The sequence below is a fragment of the Bos mutus genome, chromosome 22, assembly GCF_027580195.1.
Source record: "Bos mutus isolate GX-2022 chromosome 22, NWIPB_WYAK_1.1, whole genome shotgun sequence".
NCBI classification, from domain to species: Eukaryota; Metazoa; Chordata; class Mammalia; order Artiodactyla; family Bovidae; genus Bos; species Bos mutus.
Window position 1 is genome coordinate 56,344,957 of NC_091638.1, and position 16,299 is coordinate 56,361,255.

The 16,299-nt window shown below is 47.4% G+C and overlaps 1 protein-coding gene across 2 annotated transcripts in view; it reads right to left on the reverse strand.

Annotated features, from left to right (window-relative positions):
* Positions 1-14,151, reverse strand: part of H1-8 (H1.8 linker histone) — a 33,698-nt gene extending 19,547 nt beyond the window's left edge. For both annotated transcript variants that reach the window (XM_070359660.1, XM_005902849.3), the window contains exon 1: positions 13,977-14,151. In XM_070359660.1, the coding sequence (XP_070215761.1) occupies positions 13,977-14,097 (121 nt within the window). In that variant the 5' untranslated portion in view covers positions 14,098-14,151. The remainder of the gene's footprint in view (positions 1-13,976) is intronic.
* Positions 14,152-16,299: the final 2,148 nt, after the last annotated feature.

Consider the following 16,299-nt stretch of genomic DNA (forward strand, 5'->3'; position numbering starts at 1 on the left):
ATGATTTTTCCAGTAGTCATGTATGGACAGATGTGAGAGCTGGACCATAAAGAAGGCTGAGCATCAAAGAATGGATGCTTTCAAATTGTGATATTGGAGAAGACTCTTGAGAGTCCCTTGGACTGCAAGATCAAATCAGTCATTCCTAGAGGAAATCAACCCTGAACATTCCTTGGAAGGACTGATGCTGAAGCTGAAGCTCCAAGACTTTGGCTACCAGAATTAGGACAAAAAATGTATATAATTTGTATTAAAAAAAAATGGAGCTGGAGGAATCAAGCTCCCTAACTTTAGACTATACTACAGGCTACAGTAATCAAGACAGTATGGTATGGCACAAAAACAGAAATATAGATCAATTGAACAAAATAGAAAACCCAGAAATAACCCCCCCCACCTATGGTCACCTAATCTATGACAAAAGCAGCAAGACTATACAGTGGAGAAAAGGTAGTCTCTTCAATAAGTGGTGCTGGGAAAACTGGACAGCTACATGAAAAAGAATGAAATTAGAACACTTCCTAATGCCACACACAAAAATAAACTCAAAATGGATTAAAGTCCTAAATGTTAAGGCCAGAAACTATAAAACTCTTAGAGGAAAACAGGCAAAACACTCTCTGACATAAATCACAGCAAGATCTTTTTTGACCCACATCCTAGAAAATATAAATCAACAAATGGGACTTAATTATACTGAAAAACTTTAGCACAGCAAAGGAAACCATAAACAACTTGAAAAGACAACCCTCAGAATGAGAGAAAATATTTACAAACAAACCAAGTGACCGAGGATTAGTCTCCAAAACACACCAACAGTTCATGCAGCTCAGTATCAAAAAATCAAACAAGTCCATCAAAAAATGGATGGAAGACCTAAACAGACATTTTTCCAATGAAGACACAAGATAGCCAACACATGCATAAAAAGATGCTCAACATCATTAATCATTAGAGAAATGCAGACCAAAACTACAATGAGATATCACCTCCCACCAGCCAGAACGGCCATGATCACAAAATCTATGAACAATGATGAACGCTGCTGGGGGTGTGGAGAAAAGGGAAGCCTCTCGCACTGTTGGTGGGAACGTAAATTGATACAGCCACTAAGAAGAACAGTAAGGGGGCTCCTTAAAAGCTGAAGATGGAACTACTATGTGGCCCAGCAATCTCACTACTTGGCATATACGGTGAAAAAACATAATTCACAAAGACACATGCACCCCAGCGTTCACTGCAGCATTATTTACAATAGCCAGGACATGAAAAGAACCTAGACATCCGTCGTCAGATGAATGGATGAAGATATGGGTGTGCGTGCGCGTGTGTGTGTACACACACACACTGGAATATTACTAAGCCATAAAAAGGAATGAAATTGGGTTATTGCTGGATGGAACCAGAGACCATCAGAGTGAAGTAAGTTAGAGAAAAACAAACATTGTATATTAATGCATCTACGTGGAATCTAGAAAAGTGGTCTAGATGAACCTGTTTGATGGGCAGCAGCAGACACAGATGCAGAGAATGGGCACGTGTTCGTGGGGGTGGGGAGGGGAGCGGGGTGAATGGGGAGGCTGTGTGAAACAGACGCCTAGGAGGACCCTGCTGCGCAGCACAGGCTGCTCGGCTCAGTGCTCTGCAGTCACCCAGACGGGTGAGGGGCAGAGGGAGGCCATGTGCGTGCACACACCTGATCGTTTCGTTGTACAGCAGAACCTAACGACACTGCTAAACAACTATACCCCAATTTAAAAAGAAAGAAAGAAAGCTGGGGTAGCAATACTCATATAAGAGAAAACAGATCTTAAAGATTGCTACAAGAGACAAGGAAGGACACTACATAATGATCAAGGGATTCATCCAAGAAGAAGATAGAACAATTGTAAATATGTATGCACCCAACACAGAAGTACCTCAATACATAAGGCAAATGGTAACGTCCGTAGAAGGGGAAGTCAACAATAACGCAGTAACAGTGGGGGCCTTTAACACCCCATGCCACCAACGGAGAGGACATTTGGGCAGAAAACAAGCAAACATAAGCCTTAAATGGCACAACAAACCAGGCAGATTCAATTCGTATTTTTCGGGCATTCCATCCCAAAGCAGCAGAGTACACCTGCCCCTCACGTCCACAGGGAACACTTCCCAGGACAGATCACATCTTGGGTCACAAATCAAGCCTCGGTGCATTTTTAAACATTGAAATCATATCAAGTATCTTTTCTGACCGCAACCTTATGAGATTAGAAATATATTACAGGGAAAAAAACAAACACAAACGCAGAAAGGTGAGACAACATGTTACCAAACAACCAATCAATCACTGAAGAAATCAAAGGAGGAAATCATAAAATACCGAGACAAATCACGATGAAAACACAAGTATCCCAATGCAAAAGCAGCTCTGAGAGGATTTATAGCATTAGAATCTTATCTCAGGAAACAAGAGACATCTCAAAGAACCTATCCTTACACCTAAAGCAACTAGAGAAAGAACAAATAAAAACCCAAAGTGAGTAGGAGAGACATCATAAAAATCAGAGTGGCAATAAATGAAACAAACAAAGAAAACCAATATTAAAAATCAACAAAACTAAAAGCTGGTTCTTTGAAAAGATAAATTGGTAAACCTTTAGCTAGATTCATCAGGATAAAAAGGAAAAGCATTCAAATGAACAACATTAGAAATGAAAACACCACAGAAATACAAACGCTCAAAAAAGATTACTATAAGTAACTATGGGCTTCCCCGGTGGCTCTGCTGGTAAAGAATCCACCTGCAATGCAGGAGACCTAGGTTCGATCCCTGGGTTGGGAAGATCCACTGGAGAAGGGACAGCTACTCACTCCCATATTCTGAACTGGAGAATTTCATGGACTGTATAGTCCATGGGGTTGCAAAGAGCTGGACACGACTGAGCGACTTTCACTTTCACAAGTAACTATATGCCAACACATTGGACAACCTGGAAGAAATGCACAAATCCTTAGAAAGGTACAACCTTCCAAGACTGAACCAGGAAGAAACAGAAGATATAAACAGACCAATCATGCGTACTGAAAATAAAACTGTAATTAAAAATCTTCCAATAATCAAAAGTCAAGGACCAGACGGCTTCATAGGCAAACTCTATCACACACTTAGAGAAGAGTTAACACCTATCCTTCTGGAACTCTTTCCAAAAAATTGCAGAGGAAGAAGCACCCACTAACTCATTCTATGAGGCCACCATCACCCTGATTCCAAAACCAGGCAAATACCACAAAAAAAGAAAATTACAGGTCAGTATCTCTGATGAACATAGATACAAAAATCCTCAACACACACTAGCAAACTGAATCCAACAACACATTAAAGGATCATACGCCAGGATCAAGAGGGATTTATCCCAACGATGCAAGAATTCGTCAGTATTCCACACATCAACCAGTGTGATATATCACATTAACAAACTGAAGAATAAAAACCATATGATCTCAATAGATGCAAAAAATGCTTGGCAAAATTCAAAATACCCATTTATGATAAAAACTCTTTAGAAAATGGGCATAGAGGGAGCTTATCTCAACATAATAAAGGCCACATATGACAAACCCATAGCAACCCTCATTCTCAATGGTGAAAAACTGAAAGCATTTCCTCTAAAATCAGGAACAAGACAAGGAAAGTTCACTCTCACTACTATTATGCAACAGTGCTTTGAAAGTCCTAGCCAAGGCAATCAGAAGAAAAAGAGAGAAAAGGAATCCAAATTGGAAAAGTAATGCTGTCAGTGTTTGCAGACATGATATTATTACATGGAGAATTCTAAAGATGCCATCAAGAGAGCTCATCAATGAAATCAGCACCGTTGCAGAATACAAAATGAATCCACAGAAATCTCCTGCAGGACTTCCCTGGTGGCCCAGTGGTTGAGAATCCACCTGCCCATGCGGGGGACACAGGCTTGTTCCCTGGTCTGGGAAGATTCCATATGCCGTGGAGCAACTAAGCCCGCATGCCACAACTACTGAAGCCCGAGTGCCCCCCCAAGAGAAGACACCGGAATGAGAAGCCCACACGCCACAGCTGGAGAGTGTGCCCCCGCTCACCACAACTCAGAAAGTCTGCGCGCAGCAACAAAGTTCCAGCACAGTCAAAAAAACATATATATATCTTGAATTCCTATATACTAACAATGAAAGATCAGAAAGAGAAACTAAGGAGACCATCCTATTTACCACTGCAACAGAGAATAAAATACCTATGTATAAACCTACCTAAAGATGTAAAAGAACTCTACTCAGAAAACTATAAAATACTGGTGAAAGAAATCAAAGGTGACACAAACAAATGGAGAGATATACCGTGTTCCTAGGTTGAAAGAATCAACTTTGTGAAAATGACTATACCATCCAAAGCAATCTACGGGTTCAATGCAATGCCTAACAAATTATCAATGGCACTTTTCACAGAATTAGAACAAAAAATTTTCCAACTTGTATGAAAACACAAAAGACCCCAAACAGCCAAAGCAATCTCTAGAAAGAAAAACAGAGCTGGAGAAATTAAGCTCCCAGACTTCAGACTACTACAAAGCTACCATAATCCAACATTTCACTGCACCATGATTTACAGTAGCCAGGACATGCAAGCAACCCAAATGCCCATCAACAGAGGGATGGATAAAAAAGATGTGGAACATCTATACAATGGAATATTACTCAGTCATATAAAAGGAAGAAAGCAAGGCCATTTGAAGCAACACGGATCGACACAGGGGTTGTCACTGAATGAAGTACGTCAGACACGAAAAGACACGTATATGATATTGCTTGTGTGTGGAGCCTAAAAAAAGAGTACAAATGACCTTATTTACAAAACAGAAGCAGAGGCACAGATGTGGAAGACAAACAACAGTTACCACAGGATAAGCTGGCGGGGCATAAATTGGAAGACCGAGACTGAGAGTTACACACTCCTATTTATGTGACAGATAACTAATACTAACCTGCTATACAGCACAGGGACTCCACTCTGTGCTCAGTACTGGCCTGTATGGTAAAAGAACCGAAAAACGAGCGGACACGCGTGTATGGGGGCTTCCCAGGCGCCTCACTGGTGAAGGATTCACCCGCCAAGTAGGAGACGCAGCTTCAATCCCTAGTTTGGGGAGATTCCCCTGGAGAAGGAAATGGATAGCCACTCCAGTATTCTTGCCTGGGAAATTTCAAGGGCAGAGCAGCCTGGTGGGCTACAATCCATGGAGTCACAGAGAGTCAGACACGACTTAGCGGCTCGACAACGATGACGTATGCTCATGTATAACTCACTTTGCTGTACGCTGGAAACTAACAGAGCAATGTAAATCAACTGCACTTCAACAAAAAGTTTAAAAAAATAACTAATGGGATCTAATTAAACTTCAAAGTTTTGCATAGCAAAAAAAAAAAAAAAAACAAACCCCACTATACGAAAACGCAAGCCACAAACTGTGAGAAAATATTTACAAACAAAGCAACTGACAAGGGATTAATCTCCAAAATATACAAACAGCTCATCCAGCTCAATATTAAAAACTCAATCAAAAAATGGGCAGATGATCTACATAGACATTTCTCCAAAGAAGACATACAGACGACCAAAAAGCACATGAAAAAATGCTGAACATCACTAATTATTAGAGAAAGGCAAGTCAGAACAATCACCGCACACCAGTCAGGATGGCCATCATCAAAAAGTCTACAAAAAATAAATGCTGGCAAGGGTGTGGAGTAAAGGAGACCCTCCTACACTGCCGGTGGGAATGTAGATTGGTTCAGTCACTGTGGGAGAGAACAGTATGAAGGTTCCTTAAAAAACTAAATATAGAATTACTGGATGATACAGCGATCCCACTCCCGGGCATGTACTCAGAGAAAATCATAATTCAAAAAGATACATGCACCCCATTATTCACTGCAGTACTATTTACAATAGCCAAGACATGAAAGCAATCAAAATATTCATCAACAGAGAAGTGGGTAAAGATGTGGTACATATATACAATGGACTATTAGCCCTAAAAAAGAACAAAATAATGACGTGTGCAGCAACAGGGATGGATTTAGAGCTTTATCTTACCGAGTGAAGTCAGTCAGAGAAAGACAAAAAGCGCATGATACTGGTTTTATGTGGAATATACAAAATGGTAGAAATGAACTTACTCATAAAACAGAAATAGAGTCACAGATGTGGAAAGCAAACCTCTGGTTACCAGGGGAGAAAGGGGAAAGGGATCAACCGGGAGACTGGGACTGACATATCCACACTATTATATATAAAGCAGATGACTAATCAGGACCTGCGGCAAAGCACAGGGAATTCTACTCAGTCCTCTGAAGTCACCTACACGGGAAAAGAATCTAAAGAATAGATGTATGTATACTGTACACCTGAAATTAATACACTGCAAATCAACTATACTGAAATATGAATTTTTACAAAATAAAGTCGGAAAAAACTCCACCCGAAAACCCGAGATGTCAGCAAAAATTGTAGAGACCTTATCAAATTGACCCTCTATTGCCTCTTGGCTAGGAAGAACCCAGTGTCTGAGAATATTCATTTTGGGACCAGAGCCTGCAAGTCAGTGGAGTCTCAGGTCAGCCAGGATCTCAGGGCCTCAGCTGCGTCCCATCCCCCATCTCCAACCGCAGGGAGGGGGCCCTAAGGAGGTCCGAGCCCTACCAGCTGCAGAGGGAGAGGCTTTCTGGAGGGGCCTGGCCTGGGGTGACAGCTCTGAGACCGGCTGCGACCTGGGACTGCTTGTTGCAGGGCTGGCACCTGGACAAACATCTTCTCCAGCAACAGGACAGAGAGACTACAAGGGATTGCAAACAACCACACGCACGGTGAGCGTGACAGTCGCTCAGTCGTGCCCGCCTCTCTGCAACCCGTGGACTATGGCCCGCCAGGCTCCTCTGTCTGCGGGATTTCCCAGACAAGAATACTGGAGTGGGTTACCATTTCCTCCTCCAGGGGATCTTCCCGACCCAGGGACTGAACCCGGGCCTCCTGCACTGAAGGCTAATTCTTTACTGTCTGTGCCACCACAGAAGCAGTGGAGGCAAATTATGGACAAGAAGATACAAAAAAAACCCCAAAACTCGACCGCTACTTCTGATGAGCTGTGAGCAAAAGCAGGGTGCTGCGCATGCCCCCCGCACTCCACACCTCTAAAGGGATGGACAGACCACCTAGGTGGTTCTTTGGCCTGACCCCTGAACACACCCCTACCCTCGCCCCATATGAGGAACCAATTCGCCCCCACCTCAGCGAGCGAATGAGGGAACCTGTTACTTGTTTCCATTCCTCCTTCTGTAGCAGGAACTGCAATAAATCATTGCCTGAATTTCTGACCGATTTCTCTTGTTTTAGGAGGACAAGAACCATGGTCGGTAGCATACTATCTGGGATAGTTATGGACAGTTGCCCACTTCCCAGGAGAGGATCTTGGCACGTCCAAGACCACGGAATGAAGCCTCCCTGTGACCCGCGCGCACCTGAATCTCGTTTCAGCGTCACCGCAGGTGGTAAGTCTGCCTTCCTGGCCCCGGGGGTCTCAGGATCCTCATCTGGGCAATGCTTTCCTCTCCCCTGTGTCCTCTCCTCGTCTTATCCTTCCGAGAGAGTGGACATCAGGCAGCTACAACATCGCTTCTCCCAGCTTGTGAGACCTGCCCCCTCTGGCCAAGGGCTCACCTGACGGGTGACAAGCAGAAGTGCAGAGGCTCTCCCGATGGGAGGTTTATCTCATGAGTGATAGGCATGCAAATGTCAGCCCGGGGCTCGAAGTCCAATCACCCCAATATCCACACCTTTGTTTCCCTGCCGCCAAGAGAAGTCCCCTTGGGAACGGGCCCAAGCAGCAGATTTCCACACACTTGTGTACACACGCGTGAGAGTCCCAAAGATGACGGACCCCAGGCTGGTTTCCGGGCTTGCTCACCCCGTGAGCAGTGGACAGGGTGCCCCCTCCTTCACTGGCCCTTTCTGGAGGCGCACAGGTTGGTGTCTGGACAGACACCTGCAGGGCGGGTGGAAATGGCAATTTCTCTGTCTCTTCCTCTTTCTCGGTTTTTTCTGTCTCTCCCACGTTTACCTCTCCCTTGATCCTCACGCACTACACTCCCACCCCGTTCATCCTGAAGTCTTATCTGTGTCTTTATGAGCTTTTGTCACTGACGTCTTTGTTGTATGTAGTTTCGTCTGTCCGGCAGCTCCTGCAAATCTCTGCCAAGACACGGTGGAGAATTTAAGCCTCGAAATACAAACACAGCCCACACTGCCTGAGACGCCATCCTTGGGTTATTCGGGGGGAATTTTAAAGAACAAAAAAGAAAAAGAAGAGGGGCTTGTGTCTCTCTCGTCTGCCTTTGCAACGTAACTCTTCTGCCTGGGCTCCAAGAATTACCTGATCTATCCCAAACTGAGGAAGAAAAGAGACCTTTTTAAATTCCACCAGGAAAACTATGAGATCCCCGGTTCTGTAGAAATGAACTTATCTGGCTTCAGCTTGTGGGTTTAATACAGACCTGTATTTAGAGTTATCAATATGACACTTTTACTGTACCCAAGGTTACTGAAAGTCAGTAAGTACACATTGTTTCTGTTATTATAAAATCCATCATCAGAGAATAACCTGATACGATTAAACTTTTACGCAAATATAACTGTGAAAAGAGCTTTTTGGTAAACGCTATAGGAATCGTTATGTTTTGGAGATGTCCGTCAAGAATGCTGTTTACTCGCTCAGTCACGTCCGCCTCTCTGCGACCCCATGGAGTGTATCCTCCCAGGCTTCTCTGTCCATGGGATTTCCCAGGCAAGAATACTGGAGTGGGTTACCATTTCCTTCTCCAGGGGATCTTCCCGACCCAAGGATCGAACCCGGGTCTCCTGCATTGGCAGGTGGATTCTTTACCACTGAGCCACCAGGGGAGCCCTCCATCTAGAATAGTTCCTCCAAATTTTGGCACCTTGAAAAGAAACTAAGTATCCAGGTCAGTTCAAATAACATGAAACATTGGAACATTCATTGCTAGACAGGTCTATGTTTACCTGCTTTTGTCATCTTGGGAGAGGGAAACTAAACACATTTGGGTTTACGGGACACACGTCTTGCACCACATTAAGGACAGAAATTGTGCTTTGGGAAGACACATGTTTCTAGAGGTTATGGGATGTTCCAATCAGGGGCTGCTAACGTGAAAGACAGTTCATGGTGGCTTAAGGAGAGGATGTGTGTTTGCAGACAAGAAGGTATGAGGAATGGAAATATATCTTCTTAAAAGGAAAAAGGTGACTTCTGTCCTACAGCTGGTGATTTCTGAATGCAAAGAATAAGGGACAGGACAACACGGCTCCAGAAAGTTGCAGAAGGTTTGGGACAAGGAACACTGGGAAAAGTGTGTGTTTGTGCTCAGGACTTCCTGAGCTTGGGTTAAATTTAATCAGGAAGATGAATTTTATTAAGAGTAGGCTGATGCAAGACTGGATCTGGCTTCTCTCTCCCCAAAGAGAACAAAGTTGTCCTAGAACCCTGCTCTTGACCACAGATCTTGTGAGTTTCTGGGTCTTTAATCTGCATTTACTTTTGAAACCTTGTTTTCAACTCAGCTCAAGGAATAAGTACTTTCACCTTATTCTATGTCCAAAAATCCTCTCTGGGAATATTCCCACCTCTAGGTCCTCAGGTCCTGACCCCCGTGGCAGTTTTCATGGTGAATCTGTAAGGAGAGGTGTGCAGGTTTGAATTTATCAGGCGGAGGTTGTCATTCTGTCTCACCTGGCAGGCCATCACGGTTATTCTGGCCCACTGTGGTACCCTGGATGAAAAGGAGTGTTTACTGAGCAAGGCCAGGGAATATGCAGATGGCCTACTGGCCACCAATCCATACCACCAAACTGATCAGGCAGGTACATCAGGAACATAATCCCAGAATATGACCCACCCTGGGAGACAAATCCCCCCCACAAAATGTAAGGATTTTATCCTGGCTCTTTTAGAAGCAATGGAGCTCGTGATCCAAGGAGCAGTAATCCACAGTAGTGCCCATCAGAGGGAGGGATCTTCTGTGAACCAGTGGGGAAAAAAAAGTGGAAGTGTTAGTTGCTCAGTCCTGTCTGACTCTTTCACAACCCCATGGACTGTAGCCTGCCAGGCTCCTCTGTCCATGGGATTCTCCAGGCAAGAATACTGGAGTGGGTTGCCATTTCCTTCTCCAGGGGATCTTTCCAACTCAGGGATCAAACCCAGGTCTCCTGCATTGCAGGTGGATTCTTCACCATCTGTGCCAGGGAAGCCCAAGCTGATTGAATTGCAAAACACACAGCTTGCGTGCAAGAGCCTAAGTTATGGTCCTAGTGATTGGCCCCCCTGAACTCCCTGGTCTTCCCCAGTACTCCCCACAGGAACAAGAAATGCTGAGAAATGGAGCTAAGAGAGAGGAAGCGCAGGTTAGTGTGAAGAGTAGGGTTAGCTTCTAGTCCTGGAGGCCCCACAATGGAAACTAAGAGTTGACATGATGCCATCCCCTACGGGAGGGACGTACTATGGGATGTGATGCAAAAGGCTTTTTCAGGGAAGGGGCTTAAAAGAACAGTAAAGCAAGCAACATTGGCCTGTGACTTATGTGCCCATCATAATCTTAAAGGGATCTTCCCAACCCAGGGGCCAAGCTGGTTTCCTGCAATTACAGGCAGATTCTTGACTGTCTGAGCCACCAGGGAAGCCCCATGACAATGCCCAGACCCATTCAATACCCCCTCTGCTACTCAGGCCAATTCAGTGCCGAGTGACATATCCAGGGGACGATTGGCAGTTAGATTTCACCCAAACGCCCCCACGATCAAGATATAAGTATGGTCTGGGGTTGGTTGATACTTTCACACGATGGATTGAAGCCTTCCCCACCTGACCTGAAAAGGCTATGGACATCTGTAAGTTCCTTTTAAAAAGAAGTAATCCCTCGCTTTGGACTTCCCAAGTCTCCCCAGAGCCATAACAGGCCCTCTTTTACAGCCAAAATCACGCAGGGGCTCACAACAGCCCTAGGGATACACTACAAGCTACACACTTCATGTTCGACTCTCTGCGACCCCATGGACCGTAGCCCGCCAGGCTCCTCTGTCCATGGGGATTCTCCAGGCAAGGATACTGGAGTGGGTTGCCATGCCCTCCTCCAGGGGATCTTCTCGGCCCAGGGATTGAACCCGTGTCTCCTACATTGGCAGGCGGGTTCTTTACCTGTAGCACCATCTGGGAAGCCCAACTGTATGATTTAGTTCATGGGAAATGCCAGGAATGGGCGAATCAGTGCTAGATAGTAGAGAAGCGGTTGCCAGGGGCTGGGAGGTGGGTGGTGAAGGGGACTGACTGCTAACAGGTATAGGTTTTCGTCTAGAGGAGATGAAAATTGACTATGGAAACAAATAGACAACTGTGAACGTGCTAAAAGCCACTGTACACTGTAAATGAGTGACTTGTGTGCTATGTGAATTACTGAGGTATCTCAGCAAGATGTTATATTTAAAAAGTTGCAAACGAGAGTAGGATACAGGGGTGAGGAGGGAGCTGGTGAGAGAGGCTGTCAGTCACCATAAACCACATAAAAGTGGTTTAAATATGAAACCTGATTTAAACACGGTGATTAGAAACGCTGACTTCCAGCCAATCTGTAAAAACTAAAGGCTGAAGAAAAGGAATCAAGTAGCTAAAATATATATATATATATTTTTAAAAACCACATTTTAAAGGGAAAAGACAAAACACCATCTAAAAACTCTAGACCTCAGTAACATTTGTAAAAAGACTTAATCAAATTCAACCTCTGTTGTTTCCCGGCCAGGAGGAGCCCGGTGTCTGAGAATATTCATTTTGGGGTCAGAGACGGCTAGTCCACAGAACCTGAGGTCAGTCAGACCTTGGAGTCTCACTCTCAGAGCCTCAGCCTTCCCAGCCCCCGCCTCCTACAGAAGGAGCCCTAGCGTGGTCTGAGCCCTTCCCGCTGCAGGGTTAGAGGGTTTCTAGAGGGGCCTGGCCCTGGGTGAGAGCTCTAACTGCTGCCCTGTCTCCCCCAAACCACACCCTGTCCCAGGGAGCCATCCCCGAGTCTCCGTCCTCCCACTGCCCTCCAAATTGTTCAGCTCCTCATTCTGCAGTTACTCGATGCCTGCTGTATACTGAGGTGTCCAAAAGAAGAGCTCAGGGTCCTTACAAACCTGTCTCTCTGCTTCTCTCCCCAACAGTGGTGCCCATCTCTCATACCTACCCAGACACCCAAACAGGTGCCCAGGGCATGTCCTGAGCACCTCCTCCCCCCGAGGCAGGAACAGATAGAAACAGGCTTGAACCATTTCTCCCCTATGGACAGAAACTCCATAAAAGCACATGATGGGGGAGGCTGGATCCCGCCCAGATAAAAGATCACATATTCCTCATTGTCGAAGTTAAGGAGGCCTCCCCGACGACACAGGCATAGAAAGGCTCCTTGGAGGTCAAAAAGAGAGTGGGTGTCACCCCATGGCAAGTAATGTCAGCTACCCATAGGCCTCCGCGCCAGACTCCATCTCGGCTCAGAGATGCGCACACACACGTGGGAGGAGGCTGAGATGTACCAGATACAGACGCCCAAGCAGGCAAAGCAAGGCACCTGGCCCAAGGAAACCCAGGAGAATTGCCCCATAAAGGCGATTCAGACCACGAGGGCACGACCCTCTCTCAGCCCACCCATGTGTCTACATCCACATGTACTCTTTTTCCTAATAAACACTGGACTTGCTTCACTACTTTCCGTCTCTATGTGGAAACTCACTTCCACACAGGCCACAAGCTAGGGCCTCATCACTGGCCACTGGTCCCTGGGGGTCTGGTGGCCAGGATTCGATGCTTTCCTTGCCACTGCCTGGCTTCAGACTCTGGCCGGGAACCGAAACCCTGATGTCACTCCTGCTCCTCACAAGCTTCTCAGCCACCATCCCCAGGGCGCAGACTTTCTCTCCACACGCATCATCTCGCATCCTTCAGAGGCCATTGCCTTCACACCTGACCTCGACCCTGGGAGGCTCATCCGATCAGCCCCTGCCCCCATCACTGCTGTTCTCCCAACTCTGCCCCGGCCGGAGGGAAGACGCACAGCATCCACCTCCAAAACCCAGCCCTCCACCAGCACACTCCCCTCCAGGCCCTGGCCCCAGCCAGGCTGTCCTCTCGGCCTGGTCGGCCGTGACCATCCAAGCCGCTGTCACTCACCCTTTAAGGCCCAAACAGCACTGAGCCGCTCTGCCCTGTGCTTCCCAGGCACTTGGACCTATTCTGTCTCCAAAGACGTCTTCGCAAATACTCTGAACACGTCCCCTGTCCCACCCTCCTTCAGGAGTTGCCTCCTCTGGGAAGCCTACCCTGACCACCTAGAGCAGGTCAGGCGACTCCTCTGGGCTCCGACAGCCCTCTGGCTCCCCGCCACTCAAGCATGTGCCAGCATTATCAAATGGGCATCTATCAGGAGGTGGCATCTATCAGGAGGCGGCTTGCCTCCCAGCCTGGGAGCTCCTGGAAGGGATGAAGCGGGTCTGTGTGCCTCAAGGGACCCCATACCCAGAGAATCCTGAGGCGCTGTATGCTGGTTGAAAGCTGGGATGCGGCCCTACAGCCAAAGCCCAGTCGCGCCTCAAGCGCTTGCCGGCCTATTGCTGGAGCCCTTCAATTAGCTCCAGCTGGGCAGAGCCCCTCGCCCAGAGCAAATGGACTCCAGCTGGGGAGGCCCCTGCTCTCTCCTCCCTGCCAGCCCCCCACCTCTGGCATCAGCTCTTCTGCCCCTTGGCGGGGTGGGAGGTGTGCGGTGTCTTGGGCCAGCCTGAGGGAGGAGGGGGCAGGAAGGAAGCGTTCAGGACCCCCAGGGAACAGGCTCTCTCCCGGACAGAGGGGGCCGCTCCATGAGCTCACCTGGCTTTTCAGACCCTAACGGCCTGGACGACCCCTCTGCGGAGGCTGAGGAGGCCGAGGAGGTAGAGGAAGAGGAGGTTGAGGAAGAGGTGTCACTGGAAGCGATGCTCCCGGGAGCCATTTTGCAGGCAGAAAGGTATGGGCAGCCCCCTCGCCTGGCGTGAGGCCCCCAGCCCGCCTGCTCGCCTTACATACCCCCCAATTAGCCCCTGATTGGGCGGGAGGCGCGGAGCTGCTGATTGGGCAGGAGGCTGGGAGGGGCCCTGCAGCCCCGCCCGGAGCACTGACCATGCCTCAGCTCCTGTGTGACCTTGCCCGTGTGCCTGACTTCTCTGGGTCTCAGCCCACCGTGAAAGGAAGGGGGCTCAGATGCTTGGTCCGCTCTGCGCCTCCGTGCAGCAGAGCCTGGGGGTGCAGACGGGGAACTGGCATGCCTGGGCCAGTGGAGGTACCCTCGGGAGGTGAGGGCCCTCCCCACCCCACCTCACCTCCCCCACCCCGGTGCCCACCCCTGTGCCCAGGCCTCAGCTGGCCTCCGCTGTCTCAGGAAGCAGCAGGTGGAGGCCGGCCAGTGGCTTCACCTGGAGCAGACACCCCCAGGTCAGCCTGTCGTGACCTCCTTCTGTGTTGTAAGAAAGAGTTTCTAAGGGAGGACAGAGTGATGTTTAAATTACTCAACAAAAGTCTCTATAAATAAGGACAACATCCACTGGGAAAAGCGACAAAGAACACGAATTCACCAGAAAGGCAAACAAACACAGGAAAACAGCCTCGCCGTCTTTGGCACTCAGGAAAATTTAAATCGAAACAACGATGAGCTACTCCTTTTCTCGTCAAACTGATAAAAACTGAAGACAAAGTGTTGGCAAGGATGCGGGAGCCAGGCCCTGCTGTCTCTGCCAGGGTGTATTTGGGTGCAGCCTACTATGGAAAGGTATTCCCTGGAGCAGCAACTCCACCTCTCCTAGGAGCGCATTTGTTGGAAAAGAAATAATTACTGTGTTATCTGGAAAAGGAAAAACAAAAAACAAAAAACTTCCAGATGAATCACTCAGGGCCTGGCAGAATTACTCTCTTACAGTAGAATACTCTGCAGCCATTTAAAATGACGAGGTGCAGACTTCCCTGAAGTACAGGGATTAGGACTTCGTGCTTCCACTTTGGGGGCTGCAGGTTCAATCCCTGGTCGGGGAACTAGGATCCCATATGCCATGTGGTGTGGCCAAAAATAAATGAATAATAACAACAAATAATAAAAATAAAATGACGAGATGGATTAAAACAAGGAATGAGGTGGTATTTTACATACAGTAGGATGACGGGTTTTTTTTTTTTTTGGCCATGCCACGTGGCAAGTAGGATCTTAGTTTCCCAAACAGGGATTGATCCCACACCCCCTGCACTGGGAGCACGGAGTCTTAACAACTGGACCACCAGGGAAGTCTCCAGAATGACACATTTTTTAATGTCCATCGAAACTGAGCATCCAGGACGTGAAGAAATACATAGCCGCTGGGAAGCAACACAGAAAAGCAACTGAGGAACATCTATCACGACGAAGATGGATTTGGGCCACATCTACCCATGTCACTCACACTGATGGTGCTTCCCCCCTAGTTCAGTCGGTAAAGCATCTGCCTGCAATGCGGGAGGCCTGGGTTCAATTCTTGGGTCTGGAAGATCCCCTGGAGAAGGAAACGGCAACCCACTCCAGTCTGCTTGCCTGGAGAATCCCATGGACAGAGGAGCTGGGCAGTTTACAGTTCACAGGATCACAAGAGTCAGACACGACTTAGCGCTCTTTCTTTCTTACACTGTGATACGTAAGAGTGCTCAGTGCAATCTTGGCAAAAATGCAAAACAACCTAGATGCCCACCGAGGGCAGACTGGACAAATAAACTGTGATCTGTTCACATGGTGGAATCTTACACAGCAGTGAAAATGAGTGAAACAGAAAGATCTGTGGAATATGTTCCCCACTTCCGAGAAGGCAGAACTTCCTGTGTGTGTGTGTGAGAGTGAGGGTGTGAGTGTGAGTGAAGTCCCAGCAGAAGTTCTGAAAGGATTTATACCAAGGTAACAGCAGTGGTTACCTCTGAGGAGAGTGTAGGATTTTAAGGGGGCAGGTCTAGGACAGACTTGCATCTTTCTCTCTGTGGTTTTACTGTTGGGATTTCTCCAGGGGACTCTCCATTACCAGAGGTCTGGACTGAGGCAGGCAAGGTGTTCTAAAGTGAAACTAGATACCACTGCCTGCCTAGCACCCTGCATGGCTCCCCACTGCCATGAGGACCTCTCCACTGACCTCTCCAGTCTGGCTTA